General features: G+C 38.4%; 2 protein-coding genes and 1 long non-coding RNA gene across 5 annotated transcripts in view; all 3 read left to right on the top strand.

The window, feature by feature from the left end:
- Window positions 1-11,352, top strand: part of LOC127373153 (potassium voltage-gated channel subfamily H member 4-like) — a 40,982-nt gene extending 29,630 nt beyond the window's left edge. The window contains exons 11-17 of the mRNA XM_051417302.1: window positions 117-366; window positions 458-672; window positions 5,615-5,653; window positions 6,344-6,726; window positions 7,480-7,571; window positions 8,350-8,426; window positions 9,300-11,352. Coding sequence (XP_051273262.1) covers window positions 117-366; window positions 458-672; window positions 5,615-5,653; window positions 6,344-6,726; window positions 7,480-7,571; window positions 8,350-8,426; window positions 9,300-10,322 — 2,079 coding nt within the window. The 3' untranslated portion in view covers window positions 10,323-11,352. The remainder of the gene's footprint in view (window positions 1-116; window positions 367-457; window positions 673-5,614; window positions 5,654-6,343; window positions 6,727-7,479; window positions 7,572-8,349; window positions 8,427-9,299) is intronic.
- A 4,748-nt stretch (window positions 11,353-16,100) lies between these two features.
- LOC127373180 (uncharacterized) lies at window positions 16,101-17,079 on the top strand. The gene is made up of 3 exons (XR_007886888.1): window positions 16,101-16,267; window positions 16,463-16,521; window positions 16,684-17,079. It is a non-coding gene; the product is annotated as an uncharacterized LOC127373180 (long non-coding RNA).
- A 1,712-nt stretch (window positions 17,080-18,791) lies between these two features.
- Window positions 18,792-24,029, top strand: LOC127373173 (ras-related protein Rab-5C). 3 transcript variants are annotated; one of them, XM_051417372.1, is made up of 6 exons: window positions 18,792-18,936; window positions 20,027-20,367; window positions 21,351-21,502; window positions 21,955-22,077; window positions 22,232-22,325; window positions 23,019-24,029. In XM_051417372.1, the coding sequence occupies exons 2-6, from the start codon at window positions 20,199-20,201 to the stop codon at window positions 23,144-23,146; spliced, it is 666 nt and encodes a 221-aa protein (XP_051273332.1). In that variant the 5' UTR covers window positions 18,792-18,936; window positions 20,027-20,198; the 3' UTR covers window positions 23,147-24,029. The 3 variants fall into 3 exon arrangements, with proteins under 3 accessions (XP_051273332.1, XP_051273330.1, XP_051273331.1); XM_051417370.1 differs by having other exon boundaries at window positions 20,023-20,367; XM_051417371.1 differs by lacking the exon at window positions 18,792-18,936 and adding an exon at window positions 18,951-19,109 and having other exon boundaries at window positions 20,023-20,367.
- Window positions 24,030-24,284: the final 255 nt, after the last annotated feature.

Raw genomic sequence — 24,284 nt, 5'->3', positions numbered from 1 at the left:
AACACCAGCAATTGACATCCTATTGAAATTCAAAAGAGGGTAACTGGTGGCGACACAGTCCATTCCCTAATTACCAATCAGTGTCACACCTCATTACATCTGTCACACATCCCCAGCTCCTACACGACTTCCCTGACGAGCTGCGGGCCGACATCGCCATGCATCTGAATAAGGACATCCTCCAGCTGCCGGTCTTTAAGGGGGCCAGTCGTGGCTGCCTGCGCTCGCTCTCCCTCCATATAAAAACCTCCTTCTGCGTCCCTGGGGAGTACCTCATCCGTCAAGGCGATGCACTGCATGCCAACTACTTCGTCTGCTCCGGGTCTCTGGAGGTGCTGAAAGACTGCATGGTGCTGGCAATATTAGGTTTGTGTGGACTTGTTTTAGCATCATATTTAAGGTTTTAATGTAACATAATAGGGAGCTAGAAAGTTAATATTTATTGTTTTGATTTCAGGAAAAGGGGACCTGATTGGGTCTGACCTGCCTGGAACAGACCAGGTGATCAAGACCAATGCTGATGTGAAGGCGCTGACCTACTGTGACCTCCAGTATATCAATGTGCGTGGCCTGAGAGAAGTGCTGGAACTCTACCCTGAGTACGCCAGTGTGTTCGCCTCCGACATCCACAACAACCTCACCTACAACCTGCGGGAGGGCAGCCAGGACGAGGTACTAAATACATACACTTGCATACAAAAAAACGTTGGCATTGGTTAGGGTTCCTTTTTTTACAGTCATCTATTTAAAATGTTATATACTTTACAAAAACTTTGATTCAGTATGCTTAAAACTACCAACCCACAAACCTTCACCCACTGTCTTACTCAGTAAATAAGAATAAAATGATGAAGAAAGTGGTAGTGATGCTTTCTAGCCAAATGGGGCTGTTATTAGTGGAGAAACTAGAATTTTTTCCACTTCTACAATGGATATCAACCTCTATGATAGTTAATCTTTGGTGCAAAAGAGTCAAGAAATAGTCATTCCACACATTGGTCCTTTAAAATCTTCTCTTATTATACATATATCTGTTGATCCTGTTTACTCCCTAAAATGGACCCAGATATCTGATTGTTTTAACATTGTTGTTGCATCATTTGACATCAATAAATGTATGTGTTTTAGATTGTTCCATTTTACGTTGCATCTCAGAAGAACCTCACCGTTTCCCCCTACATTTGTCTGACCGTGGAATAGAGCAGATAACACATTTGTGCCCCCTAAGGTGCCTTTGTCACTCTCCTTGACACTTGTTCTACCACAGTGACCAAAGGGCTGTTGGTGGCTTGATTGTCACACCAATTACCATGCGTGGGTGCCACTGTCAGGCAGCCGTATCGCTTGCCTGTTGCCACCCCAAAGCACAGCAGGATGACATTACACCCAGACACTGACCTCCTCTCAGTGCTGCCTGTTACCCCTAACAGTTATTTAAGAAAGCATTACGTAAGGCAAGACAATCCTCCATCTGTGGGGAAAATGCACCTGTTGATGTCGCACATATAGGCATGTTTTCAGGTTATAAAATCTGTTTAAAGATGCACCTTGAAATCTAAAATTGATTAATGTAATTAATTACAGAAACAGTGCAACACAAGTTCAATGGCTGTTTAGCATGGCATTGTGTTGAACCGTATGATCAAAACAAATCAATGCCAAGATGTCTTTGATGTGTGACTGACAAAACTGACAAAGCTCCCGAAGGACTTTCCCAATCTTATTCTTATTGTCAGTCTCAAACATTTTGTACTTGCTTCAAGCATTCCTCTTGGTTCCCACAGGCCTCTCCTATTGTTTGAAGGTTTTGGTTGCTCATTAGTTTGGTTCGTTTGGTTTGGAACATGAAGGACAGGACATCTGTGCTGGCCGTGTTAATTACCGGATGTCTTTTTGTCAGTCATGCTGCAGGAAAACGGCTTCAACTGTATTAATGAGGGATTCAAAAACAGAATCCTTGTGTTTGAGGAATTTCATTCCATAAAGAGACATCACAGATCAAATTTGGCTCCTTAATGAATCCCTAAAAGCTAAGTTAACTATTGTGATTGTGTCTGTGAACAAAGAATTTGAAAATAAATATAGTCATATACATACTTACATTAAAACAGTTGCTACAGTCTTTAATGCTGAAACAAGTTGTCTCTGGGGTGTGGCTGATCACAAGTACTTGCTCTCTACTTCTCTCACACCATCTGTTCAGAGTTTATGCTCAAGCACAAAGCCGGAGCACTGGCTCCCCCCTGACAGGATGAAGGAGTGCTCAGCTACCTGGCCGAGCTGCCAGGTCCCCTGACACTCTCTCTCTCTCTCACACACACACACACACACACACACACACACACACACACACACACACACACACACAACCCATACAGTCGTACTGGTCTCATCCACATCCTCACAGTGGGTGGTTTGAGGTGGGAGTTGTTGTACGATTGGAGGTCCATTTACACATGAGAGATACTTGAGAATTATGCTGACTCTACAGCAATCAGTCGGTTTAAATACTGCCAAAGAAACAGATTGTGGGAATGCCTATTACAGTATAAGGTATCCAAATGGGACTAATTTATCTTGTCTAAAAGGGAAAATCCCAGACTGCCAGATGGAAAATGAGGATTTTTTGTTGTCAACTCTGTAATTCAATTTAAACTTTTATTGCAGTGGTGTCAATTAAATTCTTTTTAATAACTTTTGGGAGGGAAGATACACATTTTAATGCTTTGTTTTTGTAAACACACAGACAGAGACAGATTTTTTTTTACACTGTAATATTAGAAGAACCCTTTATTTCACTTTGAAGTTGATTTTTAAGCTTTCAATTTATGATTGTAGCTTAGTGTCTCATTTGGACGGCTCAAATAAATTGAAAACCTTCTAATAATGCAAGAAACACTACACATTGGTATTGTTTTTTAAAGCAGCTATAATCAATAATTTAAAATGACATTATTATTTATTTATTATTTATTATGAATTATCAGCTGAATTTGCATCTCCCCTCTGCTTCATGGAGCTTTACAGTGAGCTGTGAAAATGCACTATAAACCCACTGAACATCACTTCCACTGGCACCAGCACCAAACATCAGGCAAACACAGTTAGCACCTGGCTGGTGAACATAGTTGAGCATTTAGCAGCTAAAGAGTCACATATTTCTATCAGGGATTGGTAAAGACCAAGATAAATGCTAATGTTGCTCTGCTCTGGTGACTGCTGGATGTGTAAATACCTGTTTGCTATCAAGTTCCATATATTTTATTCCAAAATAATGATATGTCAATGTTGTATGCACTCGTGCAAAAACCTGTTAGGAGCATGGCTTAGTTGTTAATGTAGGTGAGTTTTGAGAGATAAAGAGAGACTGTACTGTCCTGGGCAGGGTGGGAAGGTCATTCCACCACCAGGGAGCCAGCGCTGAGTCCAAATATGTTGGACTATAATGACCATGTCGCCACAGGGAGTGTTAAGTAGTCAGTAGTCATGGAGTGTGAAGAACAAGCTGGTCAGTCAGGAGTTATTGGAATGAAACCCCCTTCGGAGCCTCATATGACAACAGTTGAACAAAGTTGATGAAGGCAGCCGCTGGTAACCAGTGGTGGGAGTGCACAAAAACAAAAAGCCAGGGACAGGATGAGCTCAGTGTGTTTTGACATGTTGGATGGGATAACAATACCAACCAGGAGTGGGCTGAAGGAGAACAGAGAAAAGATGACAAAAAAATGTCACATCAACTGTTCCAGGTGGGTTTTCTCCCAAATTTACCCACCAGCATCACTTTCTAAATACATTTGTGGTAAGGAACAAAACCAAGCGTTTGCTCAACTACACTTCTTTTTCTACCTATAACGGTTGGTTTTAGGAGGTTGTTCATATGGTTTGGGGGTTTTGTGAGGCCACAAGTCGTGTCATCACGTAAAACATCCCCCATAGTTGGTGTAAAGTGCACTTTATACAAAAACCAAACATACTGTATAGAGTCCTACCGGTATATTGTTCGGCCTAAATCCTCACGCTGCCCATTTTTCCTGCTTCTAACACATCAGCTTTGAGGAAAAAATGTTCAGTTGCTGCCTAATATATTCCACCCGCTGACAGGTGTCATGATAACCAGATAATCAGTCTTATTCATTTCACCTGTCAGTGATCATAATGTTATGGCTGATCAGGGTATTATGCAAATAGTCTTATAGTTTGTACAGTACTGATTTATTTATTTCAGGGTTCCTTTGTAGAAGTTGACAATGTAGCCTATATGTTAAATTTTATTTATATTTTTAACATTCAACATGTTTAAAATATTTCACTTAAAAGTTATTTGTTTAAGAAAGCAGCGTTCTGGGTAGCTTTGCATAGTGGTATCAGTGCAGTCTATTTTCATTACAGCTCGAAAATTCACTGTATCAGCCACCATATCGGTAATCTCTGGTTTTGGTCTCAAACAACCCATATCGGTCGGGCTCTAATACTCTACTCATTACTAACATATATTAAACACTTCATTTGTGACTCAAGTGAATACAATGACCTTGTAAGAAACGTCTGTTCTTGTAAAAAGACAAACATGCAACGTGCAAACAGCACAAGCACACTAGTGAGTGAAAGGAAAAAGTCTCTCATTTAAGTCCCTCCAAACCCACTTTATTATGTGGGACACTTGTGGCATCAGTGCCCCATTAATTGATATTGATGTTCAATTAACGTCACTTGGCACTAATATTTCTCACTCGCTAGTTAATCATTCCATGTTGCTCCAGGGTTAGTTTTCCTTATGAGGAGGATTTATCCCTTGAATAGACTCCGAGATCTTCACATCTAGGGTTATATTTTTGCTTTAATTGCCTTTTAGGGGGGATGATCATCGTATTGTGCTTCAATGAAGGATTAAATTTAATGCGTAGTCTCAGTGAATTGGCTTCATGTGTCAAAAAGCATTACTGGCACTATACCGGTATGTGACAGACTGTGGCTTGCATTGTCACATTAAGCCATGTTGTCAGGAGCACATTTTTCACACATGAGACTTCAAGACTTCACACTACCACAGTTTTATTTTCATTCCAGCTGGTGATTATGGCAAATTGCTATTCACACACCAGCAGAAAGAAAAACTTTTGCTGGAATCTGTGTGCAATCAAGTGTAAAAAAGGGACTTTAAAAAATACTTTATTACTCGCCAAGGTCATTTAGAATAGAAGCAAAAGGGGAAAGAGTTCGTGTGGATAGAAGAGTGAATAACAAATTAGAATTTTGCACAGTTTTGTAAATGCAAAGCCAGAAATGAAATTAATTAAAGGTTCCCTGTGGAGGATTTGACCTCTATGGAGCAAGGAAGGAAAATTGGCTTTGCAAATGTTTCGTGAGGAAGTAAATGCACTCAATACGTTTGTCAGTCCTCATGGATACACTTGATGCATTTGGATGAGTAACACTAAATGTAAACATAATTGTTTGTTTACAGGAAAACTTCACAGGACACTTCTTATTTCCAAAGGTGTCATTGCCGGGGTTCATTTTCATTTTTCAAGGTTTAATAAGGAGGATATAAAGTAGAATAAATACACGAGTCTGTGTCTTTTGTAATCCCTGTTGCTTGTTTTTGTTCCTGCAGGGCCACAGCAGGTTCTCAAGGTCCCCCAGGCTTTCTCACGTGAGTTCAGTTCAGCCTTCTTCTTTCAGAGGTGGTGTTATTCATTTTCTTTCACATTCTTGTAAGTTATAATAAAAGTCTGTTTTTGAATGCCATTAGAGCAGGCAGGGCCACAACACAGTTGCTGTAAGAGGTGTTTATTTGTATCATTCATATCAGTTCCTGGTTTTTAGCGGGCTTGTGTCTGATTTTTCAAGGTAAAACCCCCGTGTTTTTCTGGGACATACTGTATTGCTAGTGAGTACCATGGGAGGGTTTGTGCAAGGACTTCCCCTACAGGTTGAAACTCATTTGGAACAGAGAGAGCAGCTCAGTCCCCGGAGTTAGCTCGCTAACTGGGTCAGTAGCTCTCCTAATGGGAAACCTTATGAGCCACTTGTCTCACTATGTACTGTATGCTGTATGCCCCACCTTATTTTTCTACTATTAAAATACTGTGTACAGTGCTCGCTTGGTCTGATATTAAAAGTTACATTTAATGTAAAACCAGTGGTTTTTACTCACACACAGGCAGCTTGTGGTTAGAGCGTTAAATATTTGCGACAGGATTAAAGTAATGTAATTAAAATACCATCAAGAGCTTTTAAAGTAAATAAGGTTATTATGTGCTAGATTACTCATAAAATCACCCTTCATTAGAGAAAACTTGTACAGTTTTAAACGCTGCATGTTGTATTTGCTGTGTTGTAGGAACCCAGGCTCCCCTCCATCGTGGAAACAAAGGGGGACGACCCTGATGACACCTTCCACCTCTCTCCAGCGACCCGCTCCCGTCGCAACCTCCTGCTGCCCAGCTTCAGCAGCCCAGTTCGCCGTACCTCCCTGGGAAACCTGCTAGGGGATGAGCTGCGGCAGTTCAACGCCCTGCGACGCTGCCGTTCACCAAACCTCAGTCGTGGCCTCCACGGGCAGAGCTCATCTCCTCAGGCACCATCAAAAAAAGAGCATGGCACCCCTACAGCCACCCGAGCCTCAACGTCTTCAGCCCAGGGAGAGTCAGGGGCTGAGCAAAAGCCTTCAAAGCTGCTCATCCCAACTGTCACCTGTTTTGGACCCCCAGATCTTAGTCCCAGGTATTGTGAACCCTATTATCAAATACAATGTCTAAATTAAATAATTGAATGAACCCCCCACCCAATTAAATACTGTGTAGTTTTTGATAGAGGAAGCAGTACCTTCACACTATTGTCTCGAAATGTTCATACAGTAACTTCAACATCTGGCACAGCCCCTAAAATGTGTATCCACTGTAGAACTACTCTACTATTGGCTTTCATGCCACTTTTTCTGTGTTTGTTATGGTCCAATCTGCCCGTAGTCAAACAGTCCGCCTTCTACTTCATGTCTTTCTTTTCATTTCAGCCTGACAGACATATCATTTTGTCAACCATCCTAGTTATGATAGCCATAAAGCGTTTGAGATTATGTAATTTGGGTGCTGCAGTAATAGACACTTTAAGTCATGCTACAAAAACCTGCATCATCCACTTAATGTAAATGGAGTGTATTTGCATTGCATATTTCAACAATATGTCACTGCATTTCATTACCACAGCACCTTATCCTTCTGCCCCAACCATCTGTATTCATAATGTATCCCTAAGTCATCCAGTAAGTTCTAGATATGGGTAAGTGCTGGTTCATAGAGCTCAGGTGTCAACCCCTCCAGACTGGGCTCTTCTCCTCATGTTCAAACCCACACGGGCCTCTGCCAGCAGCAGCTCTCATGGCACATTCCTGGGTCGTCTGCTGGCTCCGATGATAATTGAAAAAGCTCTACTGTTACATTAACTCCAGCTTCCCTCCTCTTCACCCCTCCCCACCAGGGTTGTAGACGGCATCGAAGACAATGGGCACACGTTCCATTTCAACGTGGAGCACAGCGGGCCTAAGGCCAGTACAGGAGGCACCACCCAAGGTAAGCCAAACCGCCACCAGCTGCGAGAGTCACCTGGGTGCCAGATGGCTGGAGGTCAACTCAAGAGTTCAAACAGCGGCTACAACAATGCAGCGCTGCCTCCTTCTGGGGAAATATGAGAGCGCACGGGAGTGAAATGACAGCCAGGTGTCTGAAGAGTCAGAGAACATGTTAAGAGACTGCAGAGGTCAAAGCAGGGAACAGATCATCTGACCTGAGCTTTCACTGACGATTATTCTGGGATGAGTATCCAATTCAGTTCAGCTGAAGTCCTACTAATTTACTTTAGTATAATGAGTGATTTGACAACAGAGATGCACAACACAGAAGTTTTTTCGTTGTTCTGGCCATCCTACAGCACCTCCTAGAGGGTTCCTTGTGTTTTGCTTATCTCGTTTCATGTTTGTGCCTAATTGATTCCACACAGTTGCTCCTGTGGTCCATTTACTGTCATATTGCTCCAGTTTAAAGTCACCACAAGCTTCCCTCTTATGGATTAACATACTGGAGCAGCATCATAGAGTCAAGACCGTTTCCTAAGATAGATAGACATAAGCATAGACATAATATTATGTATTATATATTCACATTATTCAATGCAATAGCTCTTCAATATCTTACATAATATTTTATGAAATATATCATAGTAAATTAATTTGGTGTCCTCTGAACTCATGATTTTGTTTCATATTAATATTGATAAATCCTCTCAGTGGTGTTCCTGAGTTGTGTGTTACTGAATCAGCTACTTAATGTTTTCTCCTCCTCATTTCTCCAGACTCCACACAGGCTAATGCCACTCTGCTGCGGGAGACGGAGGAGGTCAGACAGAGCATCAGTCAACTCAACCAAAAGGTAAGGTACAGCCCCTCAACCCAAATTAAGACAGATTGGACCAAATATAATGTAGAATCAGCTCTGTGTCCTTCTCATCATTCCTTCTGGCTCCTGTCTGTTAAGTATTTCAGAGAGACTGAATATGAAATACAGGAAGTAAATAAACCAAAATTCATATGCTTTCTTCATAGATGCATTTCTGGCACTCTCATTTAATAATCAGCCATGGTTGTAGATCTACAGGAAGAAACATCCACTTAGATCTAGTAGACTCATTTTCTGCCATGTATCTGTCCCTGCACTATAAATTTGAATGCAAATAGAGCGAAAGCAGGTGCAGCAAGAGGATCCAGATGGGCCCAGGTAGGTGCTGTCTGACGTCGATATTAATTATCAGCAGGGCACTCTCTGCAATGCAGAGGATAGTCGGGAGTGCTGACTCGACAAAAGAAAAAAAAAAATTTGATGACAACTCTAACAGCTCTACTTGGGGATCTTCTCTGGCCCCCTTTGCCTCTTGTTTCGCTCCCTTCTTCCCAGTTTCTGTCTACTTTCTTGCCTATTTGCGTCAGTTACCTCAGTGTGTGTCCCTCTGGATTTCAGTACTGCATAAGAAGCTATTTCTTAGAGTCACAGAAGGGATTATGAATTGTTTGGTTCTCCTTTGGGAGGTCATCAGAAAATTATATCTGAACACAGGTCCGAGATTAAACCTTAAGATAGAAGCTGATTAATTTGTCACTCTGTGCTGGGGACTTAATTGGGCAGAACTGGTTTTTATTTAAGCTGGAAAACGTTTGTTCAGTGTAATAACAGAATATGCAAGGTAGACTAGAATATGCTCCAAGTCTTTTAAATGTCATGACTAAACTGTGTGCACTCTCTACCCAGATGGGCACATTAAACCAGGAAGTATCTGAGCTCACCAAGGGCCTGCACCACATGATGCACCTCCTCCAGGCCCACGTATCTGTACAACACTACAAAGCCTCCCTTCCCTCATACCCATATGGCATCCAAATGGTGTCCAGCCCTCCCACAGCCCCCAACACTGGTATGCCCTTTAACCTAGCTTCAACCTACCACCTCCACAACGATCCTGGGAGCCATGAAGGCCACGGCCACCAAAGCGTCCCACATGCTAATCACTGGAGCTACAGCGCAGCTGCTGAAACCCAGACAGAGATCCACCACCAGCCTCAGTCCTCTAGTCCACCTGCTAACTCCTGTCCGCCCCTGTCTGTAAACTCTACACCCAGGTTAGGCCCGTGTCATGGCTCTGAGAGCGTGACCGCACATCTGTGGAGCAGCTCGTCTCTACTTAACGTCAGCCCAGGCTTCCAGGGTGGAAGTCCAGGCCTTGCACCTCATGCTGGACATGAAGACTCTGACTTCAGACCTCTCAGTGCTAGCCCAACCGCCATCAGCCAGTCCCAGCCCACTTTGTGCCTGCAGCCTCCCAGCGATAGTGATGAATACTCTTGCCTTTTGTCCAGTGCCCCTACAAGTACGTCCACACACAGCCTGCTGGACTCGCCACCCAGTTCCTACCCTGAGGACATTTGTGTGCTTATGTCCACCACAGCATCTCATAATCTTCTCCAGGACACCTCCATCTTCCAAATCGAGGACTCACACTCCTCAATCCACCCTTTGTCTGCCTCTCCACCCACATTGACAGGCCAACCTCTCGGATCCTCCCTGGATTCGGGATCACTTCGATCAGAAGCTCTGGACCCCCACCTTCCACTGGGCGACCCATCGGCCATAGAACACACCAGTCTAGAGTGCCTACTGGGGAACGGGGGCTCTATGGAGAGCAGGGACAGTGAAAGCGCATCATCGCGAAGGTCCAGCATTGGCGTCCAGACTCAGAGCTCAGAGCAGTCGTGGTGTCTGGACCTCACAGATTAAACTGTGTGTGTTGCAGGGGCAGACTCACTGACTCTACTTAATAACTCTAGTTATTAACTAACATGCAACTTCTGACAGTATTTAAAGAGATTCAGCTGGAGATTGTCAATGTGTGCTGTATTTACCCCTCTTAAGTCCTGGGCTCTCATATTTGTCAAACTCCATGCAATTTTCACCATTTCTATGCAAGAGCATGTAATTTGTGCATTATTTTGGCTTTATTGAAGTGTGTCTTTTTAAAGAAAAAAAAAGTTCCACATCTGTGGCTTCCAGTATATACTGTATATTTTTTCCAACATCCTCAGAGCAATTTGCAGTTGATAATACCTGTTACCTCCTTGCATGGTAAAGTTGTTTATTCTTTTTCCTAAGGAAAAGGTTTTCAAATCAATGTGTAAGCATTCTACATGACAACCTGTTGATTGTGTACACAGATACTGTATTTGTAAGGCAGACAGGTCAGAGTAGCTGGATGTTTAAATGTACCGAGGAACAGAAATGACACATGCTTCACCTTGCATATAGGGAATAGAGTATGTGCATCACACAGCATAGATTGTTTATTGTTTTTAATTGAATGTTTTTCTCAGTTCAGCATTTTTGATTTATAATTCCACTGAGCATCTGCAGTTGTATGCTCTCTTAAAGAACCTCCAGGAGATGTGGATAAATTTCCTATTTTTCCTTCACCAAGGCATTAAAGGTAGCGCTGTGAAATAGGTTTAATTGCTCTCTCCACAAAAAAACATTTAATAAATAAATAAAAGCTTTAACAATTATTTCTCAAGGATTTACAATTCTATAAACACGACATAGCTGCTGATAAATTAAACATGAATAAATATACATATTAAGATGACAAGTGGGTCCCATGAAATATTTAGTATTGTGATTAATTTACAAAATATAAATGCCTCCTTGGAAAAAAACATTAACTCATGATACTCGTACAATATTCCGAGTATTCAGGAACTTTGTTCTTTTTGAATGATTTCTTCTTGGCTGATAAAATAAAGTATGCAGAAATATACTATGTGTCTTTACTGTGGTGTCACACTTATCACACTTGATGTATGATCATTTTTTTCTGGAAAAGAAACAGAATAGAGTAACATATTCTATGAATGACTGCTTAATTGCAATAGAACATCTCTTGTCAGTCAGAAATCCAGCTTAAATGTCTAATAATTTAATATCAAACTCCAATTTAAGCTAAGGAACTTTGTGTTAAAGCTTCAGAAAAACTGGACTTGACCTGTTTCTGTATTCAGGAGGTCAGGCTTTGTGTTTGACACGTGGTTATGTCATAGGACTTAAATGTTTCATACGGTGGGTTATTTAAGTTTCATAGCCCAAGAAAAGCGGACATAGTTGTAGTTTTTAAGTATAAACATGAGTCCATTAGTTCACACTCTCACTGGGTGGCTGGTGTGCAGTACTCTGACACTTGGAGAAGATAAAGACTTAAATAAATACAGTTAAATAAAAGTATAATTTCTTGGTATTGTCCTCCATTTGTAGTAATTTTGTCATTTTACAGTAAATCTAAAACGTTTATTCCTGATTATAACAGTTACTGTCACTGTTGTGGCTAAAATGGTAAAATCAAGTGATTAATCAATATGATGTCCCAAATTTATCATGGTTTGATTTTTGCATGATTTTTGTATAGTTTTTATTGTAGATGGGTAAAGTTTCTTTTGTTTATACTTCATAAAAATGGTTAAAATATGTCCTCTGATCTGTTTTAGATGATTAAAAAACATTCATGATGCCCCCTCATATTTTCTCTTATTTGTGACTAAAAACATCAGAACAAAGAGCTGCAGAACCAACAAGAAACTTTGTTAATCAATAATTAGTGCAATCCACCTAAAATCAACAAATACAGATTAATCAACTGTTCTAGGAGCTACAGGAGCCTCATATTTGGTTAAACATTGAAGGTATTTAAGGACAGATTTAAGAAGATTGGTGCTGAGATGGTTTTCAGGGTTATGTCGAATTGACATTCATATTGTGTTGAGCTCCAGTTAAATCTGGTTTTGAAGTTTCGTCCACTGCACCCAACTCACTTACACTGAAAACCTTAGTTTACCCCAAGCTTTTACAGCGAAAGAGGATTTGCGGCTGTTGTTTCTCTCATTAGTGGCTGTGGATTCAATGAGTTTCTGATCTATCTCGACTCTTTATCCGATTATATAAGTGAACATACAGTATCTTTCATGTATTTGTGGAGAGGGAACTTGAGTGTGCTCGGACAAGAACTTTAGCAGCAGCAGCTTCAGCATTCCTGATCATAGTTTAAAACAGCTATATTCATCAATGTTAGCTCTTTATATTTCTATGGACATTTCATTCAAACTGTTTCACTTTCTGTATGCAAAGACGTAAACTCCCCTCAAACGTTGATTATTCGTGTTTATTTTCAGTTTCATTTTGAGTTTCCCTGGCTCAGTTTCAACAGGTCTCTTCTGTCAACAACACAGTATCCTGTCAGAAAACAGAGTACAGCGTCAAAACAAATAAAGTCATGTTTTATCTTTATGTCGGTGTTTTGATGATAATGACAACATTTGATTTAGCAAGAAACACGTCAAACAAACCGATACTGTCTGGCAAGAAAAGCTCTCAACATCTCAATTTTACATCGAATTTTCAAATCTCTGCTTGAACAGGTTATTATCACTTATTACAATATTGAGAACATTATTATTAGTATTCTTAATATGTCTTATTTGAGTGGTTATGGTGTTAACAGTGCATGCCCTGTAACTCAAGGGTCTAAGAGGGTGTTTTCCCAGCAACCATGTCTGTCCTCAGTGAGTCACTCTGTGAGAAAAACCCAGATGAACAATAGTGAAAAGATTGCTCAACAAAAGAGGATAAAAAGGAAGCCAGGGTATCAACTCTCCACAAGGACAATCACATTCATTCAGGTAGGTTATCTTCAAGGTTTTGAATAAGTGTTCTTGCATTTAATTGGTGTCTGATCTTCTCACACTTTCCCACCTTTTTTTAAAACAGAGACTTCTGCGCAGAGACGTGACATTGTGAAAACATGAAGACTGTGATTCTTGCTCTGTTTGTATTGTTGGCTGTCAGCCAGAGTGAGTTGACGTGCAACATGCAGTCTATTTTACCTAAATTAAAATGAAATTGCAGAGGTAGTTTGATTAGGATGTTGAAAACCTGTTTCTTTCCCAGGTGAAGCCTTGAAGTGTAACTGTGGAGGCCTGAATAAATGCTCAAGCCCCGTGGAGACCTGCTACCGTTCAAGCGATTCCTGTGTCACCGTCATCATGTATGATGAATCCCGTGAGTGTTTTAGTCTTCACTCAGCTGGAGAAGCAGTAACAGGAGATGGTCACAATAAAGTGACTAATAATAAGAAGAAAGTAATACTTTCTATGATAATTTATCCTGTCTTTTTCCATGTTTTTTCAAAGGTCCCAACTTCTTCAAGGGTTGCATTAGCTCAGATTTGTGCACGTTTATGAATCGTCCAGGGAAATCTTCTTCCTCTTGCTGCAGGGGAGATCAGTGCAACTGATAAATGAACGTCATCATGACTATCAACTCTGATAAATTGTTATTCTGCTGTCATTCTGGTATTATAACATTAAAGAGCAATGTATTTCAAATTAATCTGTTTTTGACTTTTTATTTCTCATTATTCTTAACCCTCTACTTTTTTTTGGCATCACTGCTAAAGCTCAAACTGACCAAATCTACAGTTTTAGAGTAAATTAATCAATCAGTTAATCAAATGGTGTTAATATAAAGTAGACAGTGTTGTGTATAATAATGACAAAGGTTTGTTCTTAGAAAAGGCAACATCACTTTTTTTTACAGTCTTTTTCCACCTTGGCCTGATGTTCAGAAGTGCACATCACAACCTGTACTGTTGTACAGTGTGTTGTTTCAATAAAGAGAGAGATGTCAAGTTTATTTAAAAATCTGATTGTCTACCTTGTGTGCGAATAACAGCAGTTCTTCCTGCAACCCAAGCCAAAAAATAAGACATAAAAACCCTAAAAAACTTAGAGAATTAGGGGAAAAATCTAATTTATTAATCCTTAATTTATGGTTATGGTGCAATAAAGTAAGTTGCAGGAATGGATATAGTGTTATAGATAAAAATAATAATAACCTTCAGTATACACAAATTATATTTCATTTCAATTATATTTTAGTTTATTGTCTTTATAAATCATCTCATAATACTAATATCCACTCCAGGTGAAGAAGAAATAAAAAGATAAAAGCTTTCATTTATTTACTATTGAACCACACTTACAGAATACATCTAAACTCAGGCTCATCATTGGTTAGGAGCATATTTTGTCCAGATTCCTCAGCTTTGAAAGGAGGGTGTTTTCCCAGCATCCATGTCTGTCCTTGATGAGTCACTCAGTGAGGAGAACCCAGATGACAGTTTCCAAAGTTTAAAATACACTGAATATGTAACAATAATGAGATATAAGGATAATGAAATTGCAGAGTTAGTTTAATTAGGATGAATAAAACCTATTTTTTCTTCCAGGTGAAGCCTTATAGTTTAACTGTGGATGCCTGAAGCAGAGCTCAAGCAAAGCCACATCTGACAATTTCAATAAGGCACACTGTCCTCTAACTGGTAGTGTGCCAACTTTCACTTGTTGGAAAACTGTTGTGAAACCAGCCACTTAGAATGGACTTTACAGTGAACCAGCAGGATATGAAGAACATTTGCATATCCATAGATTCTTGAATCTTTAATGAGGTAAAAGGAGAAGATACCATTTTTAAAGATTGTTATGTGGAAAATATACTTTTTTTTTGCAGAAGAAATCAAACAGCCACACATTGTTATAAGCAGACTATTTGTGTAGTATGTCTTAGTGCATGTCTGGAGGGGATCTTAAAGTTTTTTAAAGTGGATTGTGACAGTGAGAAAATATAAATCTGGCATTATATTTCTCTTGTGTTATTCGTAGAGAGATTGGTGCAACAGAGACATTGTGAAAAAAACAAAGACAGTGATTCTTGCTATTGTGGTATTGTTTGGTTGTTTGTCAGTGTTATTTAATGGATAAAGAAATCATCTAATACAGAGATGTAGAGAGATTTAAAATCAGATTCTCAGATCCAGGCTCGTCACTGGTTAGGGTTGAAGCAGTGTTTCGTTCATTACAAATATTGATATTCTTTTGATTCCTCAGCTCTGGATCTCTGTTTGTCTCAGTTTGTCAGCCTGACTAAATCAAAATCCTCCTTTTCCAACACTTCATAAAACTCTACATGTTTTATTGCATCCTGCTTTACATTACATCATTGTCACATCTCTGTTTTATGTATTTTGCTTCGTTTGTATTTGTTTTGTTTATCTGGTCATTCCCTTTAAAGATTGTTTAAGTTACAAAACAGTTCTCTGACTTTGACAAAAAACAATCTTGGCACAAGGTCCACTTATTGGAAATGTCCATTTCTAATGTCAACAATGCACCGTCAACCTAAACCTGTCTTACATTTGAAGATCTTCTTCTAATTTTTCAGTGATGTGTTGTTGTAATTATCATAAAATGACGAGGACTGAAATAAACATAAAAGTCCATAAAAGTCACAGTTTGTCAAGCAAAGCCATGGTGAGATTTTAACATTGCACACTGCTCTCCACATCACACAGTATATTGGAGGACAATTTTACAGTTAATGATACACTGGATTTGCACTGATTGCTCAACATATCCAGATAAAACTGGCAGTCTGACAACAAACAGTTAAGGTATAAAAACTCAGCAGGAGGACAGTTTATCAGTCAGATACCTTTACATGTGTTCCCAGCTAAATACAGCAAATTGATTTCTCTTACTCTTCCATACAGACATTGGTACAACCGAGACATTGTGAAAACATGAAGACGGTGATTCTTGCTTTTCTGGTACTGCTGGTTGTCAGCCAGGGTGAGTTTATGTACAGGGAACACAAAAACCTGCAGTCTATTTGACCAAAACGGAACAATATCCTTCTAAAAACCAGCCAGGTGGCACAAGTAAACTGTTGTGTTCCCATGTCTGTTATGAGCAGGTTTTATAACTAAAGGATAGTAATCAGTCAATATTCACAGTTGAATGTGATTTTCTCTTTTCTTTTTCCAGGTGAAGCCTTGATATGTAAGTGTGGAGGCCAGCGGTACTGTTCACATGCGAGGGAGCCTGTAAGTGTACACTGTTTCTTGTAGGCCAACTGTTACAGCCACAACAAACAATAAGGGGGAAAATATACATCAGCTCGACCAATTCAGAGTACTTTTTCTAAAAAGAAAAAAAAACTTGTAGAAGTCTGATATTCCATCCTGTCATTTTCCATGTTTTCACAGGTCCCGCCTTCTACCAGGGTTGTATGAGAGCTGTTGACTGCATGGCCATGATTCGTCCCGGTATATCAAATGCCCATTGCTGCAGTACTGATCTGTGCAACGTAATTCAGCAATGAGGATGTTTTACAGCTTAATTCAATTCTCATTCTCATTTGCCATCATAACGTTGTCTGGTTCATGCCAAACCTCAACACATGGTCCTTAAAAAATGAGTTTTAAGCTTGGAATATTTACAGTAATTAGACTTTGTGCAAGAAATGAATTGTCAAACTACAATTTCCAAGGTCAATAATGGACTTGTAAGGATTTCATTTTTTCATTTGAAGATATTTTATTAATTGTAATCTGTTGTTATTATAATAAAATGTTAATAAATGCAAAACTTTTCAACATTTACCATTGACCTCTAATTTGTAGTGTGCCAAATTTCACTTTACAATCAGGAGAGACTTCATTTTGAATAAGCAAATATATTTAATTGACATTTGCACAATAAAGACGAGTCTTTGGCAATTAGACCCCACTGAAGTGGTTGGTGTAGCTGTGATTATTCAGTCCCTGCAGGATTTCGAGGGCTATATTTTGGATTGTTGTGGTCTAAAATGCCTGATTTCACAGCAGCTGCTGCTTTTTCTACAAAGAAAGTGAGTTTGGTAAATGTATGCCTCAATGTTTTGTGCAGGATTGATGCAAATTGTAAGTTTGCATATAATTCACAGGGATTGGTTGAAATTATTGTTGCAATGGCAACTTCACAACTCCCTGGAGGGACTAATTAGTCTAGGAATCCCCCCCAATGGAGTCTAGACAGACTGGTCTAGAGATTGGCTGAAGATCTGGATGAGGAGTGGACTTCTGGTGAACTAATGGGCTGGATATGATGAACTTGTATATTATTGTAGGTTATAGGACTGCTGAGCACACAAGTTTTGTCTTTCTCTATCACATTGCACCACCTTGTGGTAGATTGCTGAAGTGAGCACTCATGTATTTCCTTATGTGGTGCTTCAGTAAATCCCACTTTATCGAGTAGGTGATAATGTAATAATGATAAATTACTAATATTATTAACAATACATAAAACTATGAATTTAAAAATGTAAAATGTAGTCCAAATAATAATTTACATAAAAATTAAATTCTCCAATAGGAGATTAATAAAATAAATCTTAAATCTTACATCTTACAAAATAAAGTCTAAACAAAGATATTCTACATGAAAGATCCAAAATTACTGTGATCATATTAAACATAAGGGATTTTTATTTTTGGTGGCAGAAAACATATATTATTATTATGATTATTATTATGATTATTACTATTATTATTAGTATTACGATTATTATGATTATTATTATGATTATTATTATTATTATTATGATTATTATTACTATTATTATGATTATTATTATGATTATTATTATTACTATTATTATTATTATTATTATTATTATTATTATTATTACTATTATTATTATTACTATTATTATTATTACTATTATTATTATTACGATTATTATTGATTATTATTATTATTATGATTATTATTATTATTAGTAGTAGTAGTATTATTATTATTAGTAGTAGTAGTATTATTATTATTAGTAGTAGTAGTAGTATTATTGTTATTAGTATTATTATTATTTTATTATTATTACTATTATTATTATTATTACTATTATTATTATTATTATTGTTATTGTTATTGATTGTTATTGTTATTGTTATTGTTATTATTATTATTATTATTATTATTATTATTATTATTATTATTTTTATTATTATTATTGTTATTATTATTACTATTATTATTATTATTATTATTATTATTAGTTATTATTATTATTATTATTGTTGTTGTTATTAGTATTATTACTATTTTATTATTATTACTGATTATTATTATTATTATTATTATTATTATTATTATTATTATTATTATTATTATTATTATTATTATTATTATTACTATTATTATTAATATTATTATTATTATGTGCAATATGTTCTAGTTGTTTTCTTCTGGCCAGAGCTGATTGGCTCTGCTTCTGACGCCTCACAATCCGGACATTTGATTGGTTGTCGTGTTGCGTCACATGACGCAGGAATCCAGGAAGTATTTTGGTCCCACAAGGCGGAAGCGTACAATCTACTGAACCCAAAAGTGTTTTAGGAGAAAACGTTGTTAACGAGGAGCAACACGGTTACAACTCACCACTCACAAGGCGGAGCGGTTGTTGTTTGTCGTTGTCGGTGAGAACACTAACATGTTATCTGTTTCCTTTTGGTGTTTTCTCTCTTGTTAGCTCGACATTAGCGTCGCTAACTCGCCTCGTCGTTGGCACAGATGAGCTCGTTAGCCTCGGAGCTAACCTCCAGCTGGTTGTGTTTCTGTCTGGATGTACGGTCGAAGTGAAGATCGGCAGGTGTGGCCGGTTTTTTGCGATGTAATCTGTTTATTTTGGAGGTTGTTATTGTTGTGTTTTAACCTATTGTTTATGAGAATGTGGTGTTGACTGGAAAAAAAAGATTACAATTTAAAGCTGTGTGTCATTTAAGTTCATCTTTATTAAATATAATCAACTTTTAAACTGGGGTTTCAGTCTGTGTAGTGCGGGGACGACCTATCACATCTTGTGTCATTATTAGTAACAGTGACATGATGTTTATGTTTTTGGATTAATGTCTTTATAAAGTGAAAGCAGATTTTTTTAAAAGGGTTGCTGTAATGAAATAAAAATGAAAAACGACTTTTTTCCATACAACTAGTCTGCAGATTATTTTTTAGATTGATTAATTGATTGTTTTCTCCTTACATTTTTAGAAAATAGTGACCCCAAAAAGGACTTTTTAAGAGGTTTTGTTTTATACATCAGTCCAAAAATCCCCCGAACTACAATACACCTATTTTCAATTTCAATCCTCACATTTTTTTAATTAAAAAATAAAATAAAATGACTATTAATCAGTTGGCAAAAAAGTTGTCAATCGACTAATCAATTAACTAATCCTTTCGCCTCGGCTCTAAAGATAAATTATCATTATTTTTTTATAATAAAATTACAAATGAGCTTTTCTTTGTCTTACATGGCAAACTGAATATCTTTCCGGTTAGAGCTGTTGTTCAAAGAAAACAACATTTAGGAGATTATTTGTTATATTCACAAATATTTAGCGGATTAATTCAACTTCTATAATCGGTAAAGACACAAGGAATTGTTCCTAGATGAGACTGTTTGTTTTATCAAATTGAATCAGATCTTTGTTTGAAAGCAGATTTTTCTGTGCAGGTGTTCTCAGAAGTACATCCACTGATTTTACCTGTTCTTATTTTTAAAGGTAGACCGGGTCACTGCCCATCCAATCCAGTTCTTCCTCCCGGGAGTTTGCTTTCTGACCTCGCTCACCATCAGTGCCTGTTTTTCCAGACTCGCCCCCCCGTCTTCACACCTCGTTAACCTGAAGTTTCAGCCCATCTCAGGCCGTCTCATCTGTAACTGTCTCTGTCTCTGTCAATGGCTGGGCGCGGTGGAGGAGCAACCAGGCCTAATGGTGCCGCAGTAGCAAACAAAATCTGCCAGTTCAAACTGGTGCTGCTGGGGGAGTCAGCGGTGGGCAAGTCCAGCTTAGTGCTGCGCTTTGTCAAAGGCCAGTTTCATGAATTCCAGGAGAGCACTATTGGAGGTAAGAGACAAAACGTCTACACCTTTTTGAAGGAGGGGATTTTGTTCAAAAAGGGCTTTGAGTGTCTTAGTAGGTAGATTGTGTATATAAGGGATACATCTAATATATAAACATGTTCATTTACCAAAATACGATCTCAAATGTTAAGCAGCTGTACATTTAAATCAGGAACTATTCAATCAAAGAATAAGTGAAAGTGATTATAGATTTGACAAGTGTCTGTGCCAGTTGTTGAAACTTGTTGGTCCCTAAAAAGTAAATAAAGCATTGGACCAGTATTTTTCCTGTTAGGGGGCTTTGTTCCATTTCTAGCAGGGACACACGATAATTTTATTTATGTTATTATACATTATCCCAATAATTAAATTACAGTAAACTTATTGATCCATGATGATTATCTGTTAAGAATAGTGATGGCTGTTAGATCTGGTTCTGTCAGAGCTGTGGGATATTAAATCATCCATCTTTACTCATTATATATTAGCCTTTCTTACCATCAACTGTGTAAAAATTACAGGTTATGAACCTTTTTTTTGGAAGACGAATATGTGAAATTATTGTTTATCTAATCGGTATGAGCCATGAGAAGCAGGTATTTATCATTTAGTGTATTGGCTGTATTTCGCATCCCTAATTTCTAGTTCAATAAGTTCAACATTGCACTAATGATAAAAAATGTTAGTCCTAAAAATGGCTTTTGAATCAAGTCATTTATCAATTGGGCACTTGTGATAAAGTAATCTCAAATTGTGGACTCAAGAATGCTTTAAACTAGTAGCCTGTTTCATTGAATGATCTGAGTCAGATTCATACTTCATTTCAGCAAATGTAACAGGACAGATATGTTTATGTGGCATGGAGCTTGTGTCCCAGCTAATGTGAAGTGATACGAGTACAGCCTTAATGAATATGAACATGAACATAAACAGGAGGGTGGACTCTAATGCTTTATCATCTCACTGATCTCGTCCTCCTCTCCTCAGCTGCCTTCCTCACTCAGACTGTCTGTCTGGACGACACCACTGTGAAGTTTGAGATCTGGGACACAGCAGGTCAGGAGCGCTACCACAGCCTGGCTCCAATGTACTACAGAGGCGCTCAGGCGGCCATTGTGGTCTACGACATTACCAACACAGTAGGTTTCACATGCAGAGTAACAAGGGGGGCAGTCTTACCAGTCAGTAGCAACATGATGAACCCTTGTTTAAGCTGTTTTAGTTGTACTTTACTTTAATGTTTTTTTCTGTATTTTTGTTTGTGACAGTAAAAGGAAGCTATTTTCAAAAGTTTACAGAGTTACAAAGTCGAGCAATACTCCAAGAATTACGAGGATACGAGTCACTCTCCAATTTTGGGCTCTGTGTTAAAAATCATATGACATCTAATCTAAAATTAGACCTGTACGTGTTCAGACATGTGGGTGTTTTGTGGTCACGTCTTCAGGTCGGGTGTCGGTCAGCCTCTTGTAGATGTATGCAGAAGTGTAAATGATGTAAAAGTAAAAATGTTCCACTCACGTTAAATATAATTGTAATGTGAATACACACCACATGAGAGCAATGTTGATAAAGTTTGTTGCTCGATTAGGATACTTTTGCACGAGCAAAAAACTGGGTGAAGGAGCTGCAGAGACAAGCCAGTCCCAACATAGTGATCGCTCTGGCCGGAAACAAGGCGGATATTGCAAACAAGAGAGCTGTGGAGCTTCAGGTATGAAGATGCAAAAATATAAATTAACTTTGCATGTATAGGAAAATGATTTCAGATATTCAAAGCCTTCTCCTTAATTTATTATATCATAAAATTGTAATAAACTTATCAGTACAGTAAATGTATAATATTATCCTCCATATTATATTCTTAGGAGGCACAAACATACGCCGATGACAACAGTCTACTCTTCATGGAGACCTCAGCCAAGACTGCCATGAATGTCAATGAAATTTTCATGGCTATTGGTAAGTGCATCATTCTGTTGAGTCAGATCTTCCTTCCCACTCCTCCCACGGATGGATGGATGTCAGACAACACTTCAGTTTGCCACCCCCTTACTTCTGCAGAAAAGTTGACTTGACCACATATTTCAAACCAGAAAAACTGACACAGCTTTCTTGAACCTGAATTGAATCGAAGATTTAATGTTAGATGGCTGGATTTTAATTGTACTTTTAGAAAAGACAGCTGATAAACAATGAAAACAATGCGGTGTCTAGTGGATGTCATTGGGAGAATAAAAAGTGTTTATTAGTAATTTGTGCTCTTAAATAATTAATCATGTGCACAGTTTACATATCTGTGTGCAGCAGGCTGAATCTGACATATGTCCACAATGCTTCATCCAAAATCAACAGAAACTACATTACTCAGATACAATCTGAAAGAGCTGCTGGTGCTTTCAGAAATTTCAAGTGGAGAGATCTGTAACTTTAGTAAACATCTTAACCATTACACCATCAGTTAATTCACTAATTCAACAGCACAAATTACTAATTAGTTCATTTTTTTTCCAATGACACCATCTGGATTTTATTTTGAACAACACTTTTGTTGTTTCTTGTTTTTTTCCCCAGCAGTACCTTTTTGTTTTGTGTGTTAAAACTCTAAACTTAGAACATTTCTGTATTTAAACATCTGTGATCCTGTCCCTGTAGCGAAGAAGCTACCGAAGAACGATCCTCAGGCTGGAGCTGGACAAGGAGGGCGGACCAGGACAGGAGTGGATCTACAAGAAGCCGCTCCCCAGAGCCGCAGCAGCCAGTGCTGCGGCGGGGGCAACTAGCAAGTACGAAATAATGAACTTAGTGAGCGAGCCCTGAACATCGTTTAAGGACAGCACGTAGCTAAAACCCAGAGAGGCAGGAGAGGGCAGAGCCACTCGCCACCCCTGCACTTAAACTGAGATTACAGATGAGATTATCTGGATCCTCTTTGATTTAAGGAACTTTTTTTTTTAAAGAATCATAAGCTAGAGGGAATTACCAAGATCCCTCACTACTTCTCTTCTGTCTCCCCCCCCCGTGTATCTATCTACCTCCCTGTTCATCTTCAGCCTCTGTCTCAGTTGATTGAATTCTGTATTAAATGAATTTTTTTTTTTTTTTTTTTTGAAGGGTGATGCTGAGGTTGTTTGCCATTTTCCCTTTTTGTTTGAGTGTGTTTGTGTGTGGGTGTGGGTGTGTGTGTGTGTGTGTGTCTATGTCATGTATGTGTATGTATATACTACATACACATGCAGTATGTGTATATTGGCAGTTGACTTTTCTACTCTTGTCATTTCCCTCAACATTGATCATCATCATGACAGATACAAATACCCAACTATTGAGGATGAAATTGCAAATGACAGGAATGAATATTTCGGATTTTTGTCTCATTGCAGTTTAGATCACAGCAATTTGTTCTTTTTTTAGGGACCTGAACATGACACAGTCACAAGGAAAGCTCCAGACTTTGCTTATTAAAGCTGGTCATGATTTAATAGGCTATACATCTAAAGTCTAAAGATGTTTCTGAACTGTGCAACAAAATGCAGTTGTTTGCACTCATTGTCTATTGATACCTGTAACACCAGAGAGTTGTTAGCCTTTTTTTTTTTTTTTTTAAATGTGAAATGTGAAAATAACTTGTAAATCTAAAAGGTAATAAATAACATGCAAGATTCACTTTGTTTTGGCTTGTTTTGCATTGTATGGCTTTGGAAAGCACTTCCAATGATTATTTGCATGTGTGAATTTAAAGTCTGTTGGCAGTGCAGATTGGCCGCCTGGTGGGTTCAAACCTCTCTGGCCTGGTTTGCTGTAAGAATCAGTACAGCCTCTAAGGCCACAGGCAGGGATTTTAGATTCGTAAGATAGAGATAGAGAGGCATGACTCATTCACATTAATAAACTGCGCTATCCAAAATCTAAAATAAAGTT

Source organism: Dicentrarchus labrax, unplaced genomic scaffold (assembly GCF_905237075.1).
Source record: "Dicentrarchus labrax unplaced genomic scaffold, dlabrax2021, whole genome shotgun sequence".
NCBI classification, from domain to species: Eukaryota; Metazoa; Chordata; class Actinopteri; family Moronidae; genus Dicentrarchus; species Dicentrarchus labrax.
The sequence above is the reverse complement of the archived record's forward strand: the minus strand, read 5'-3'. Positions and strand labels throughout refer to the sequence as shown.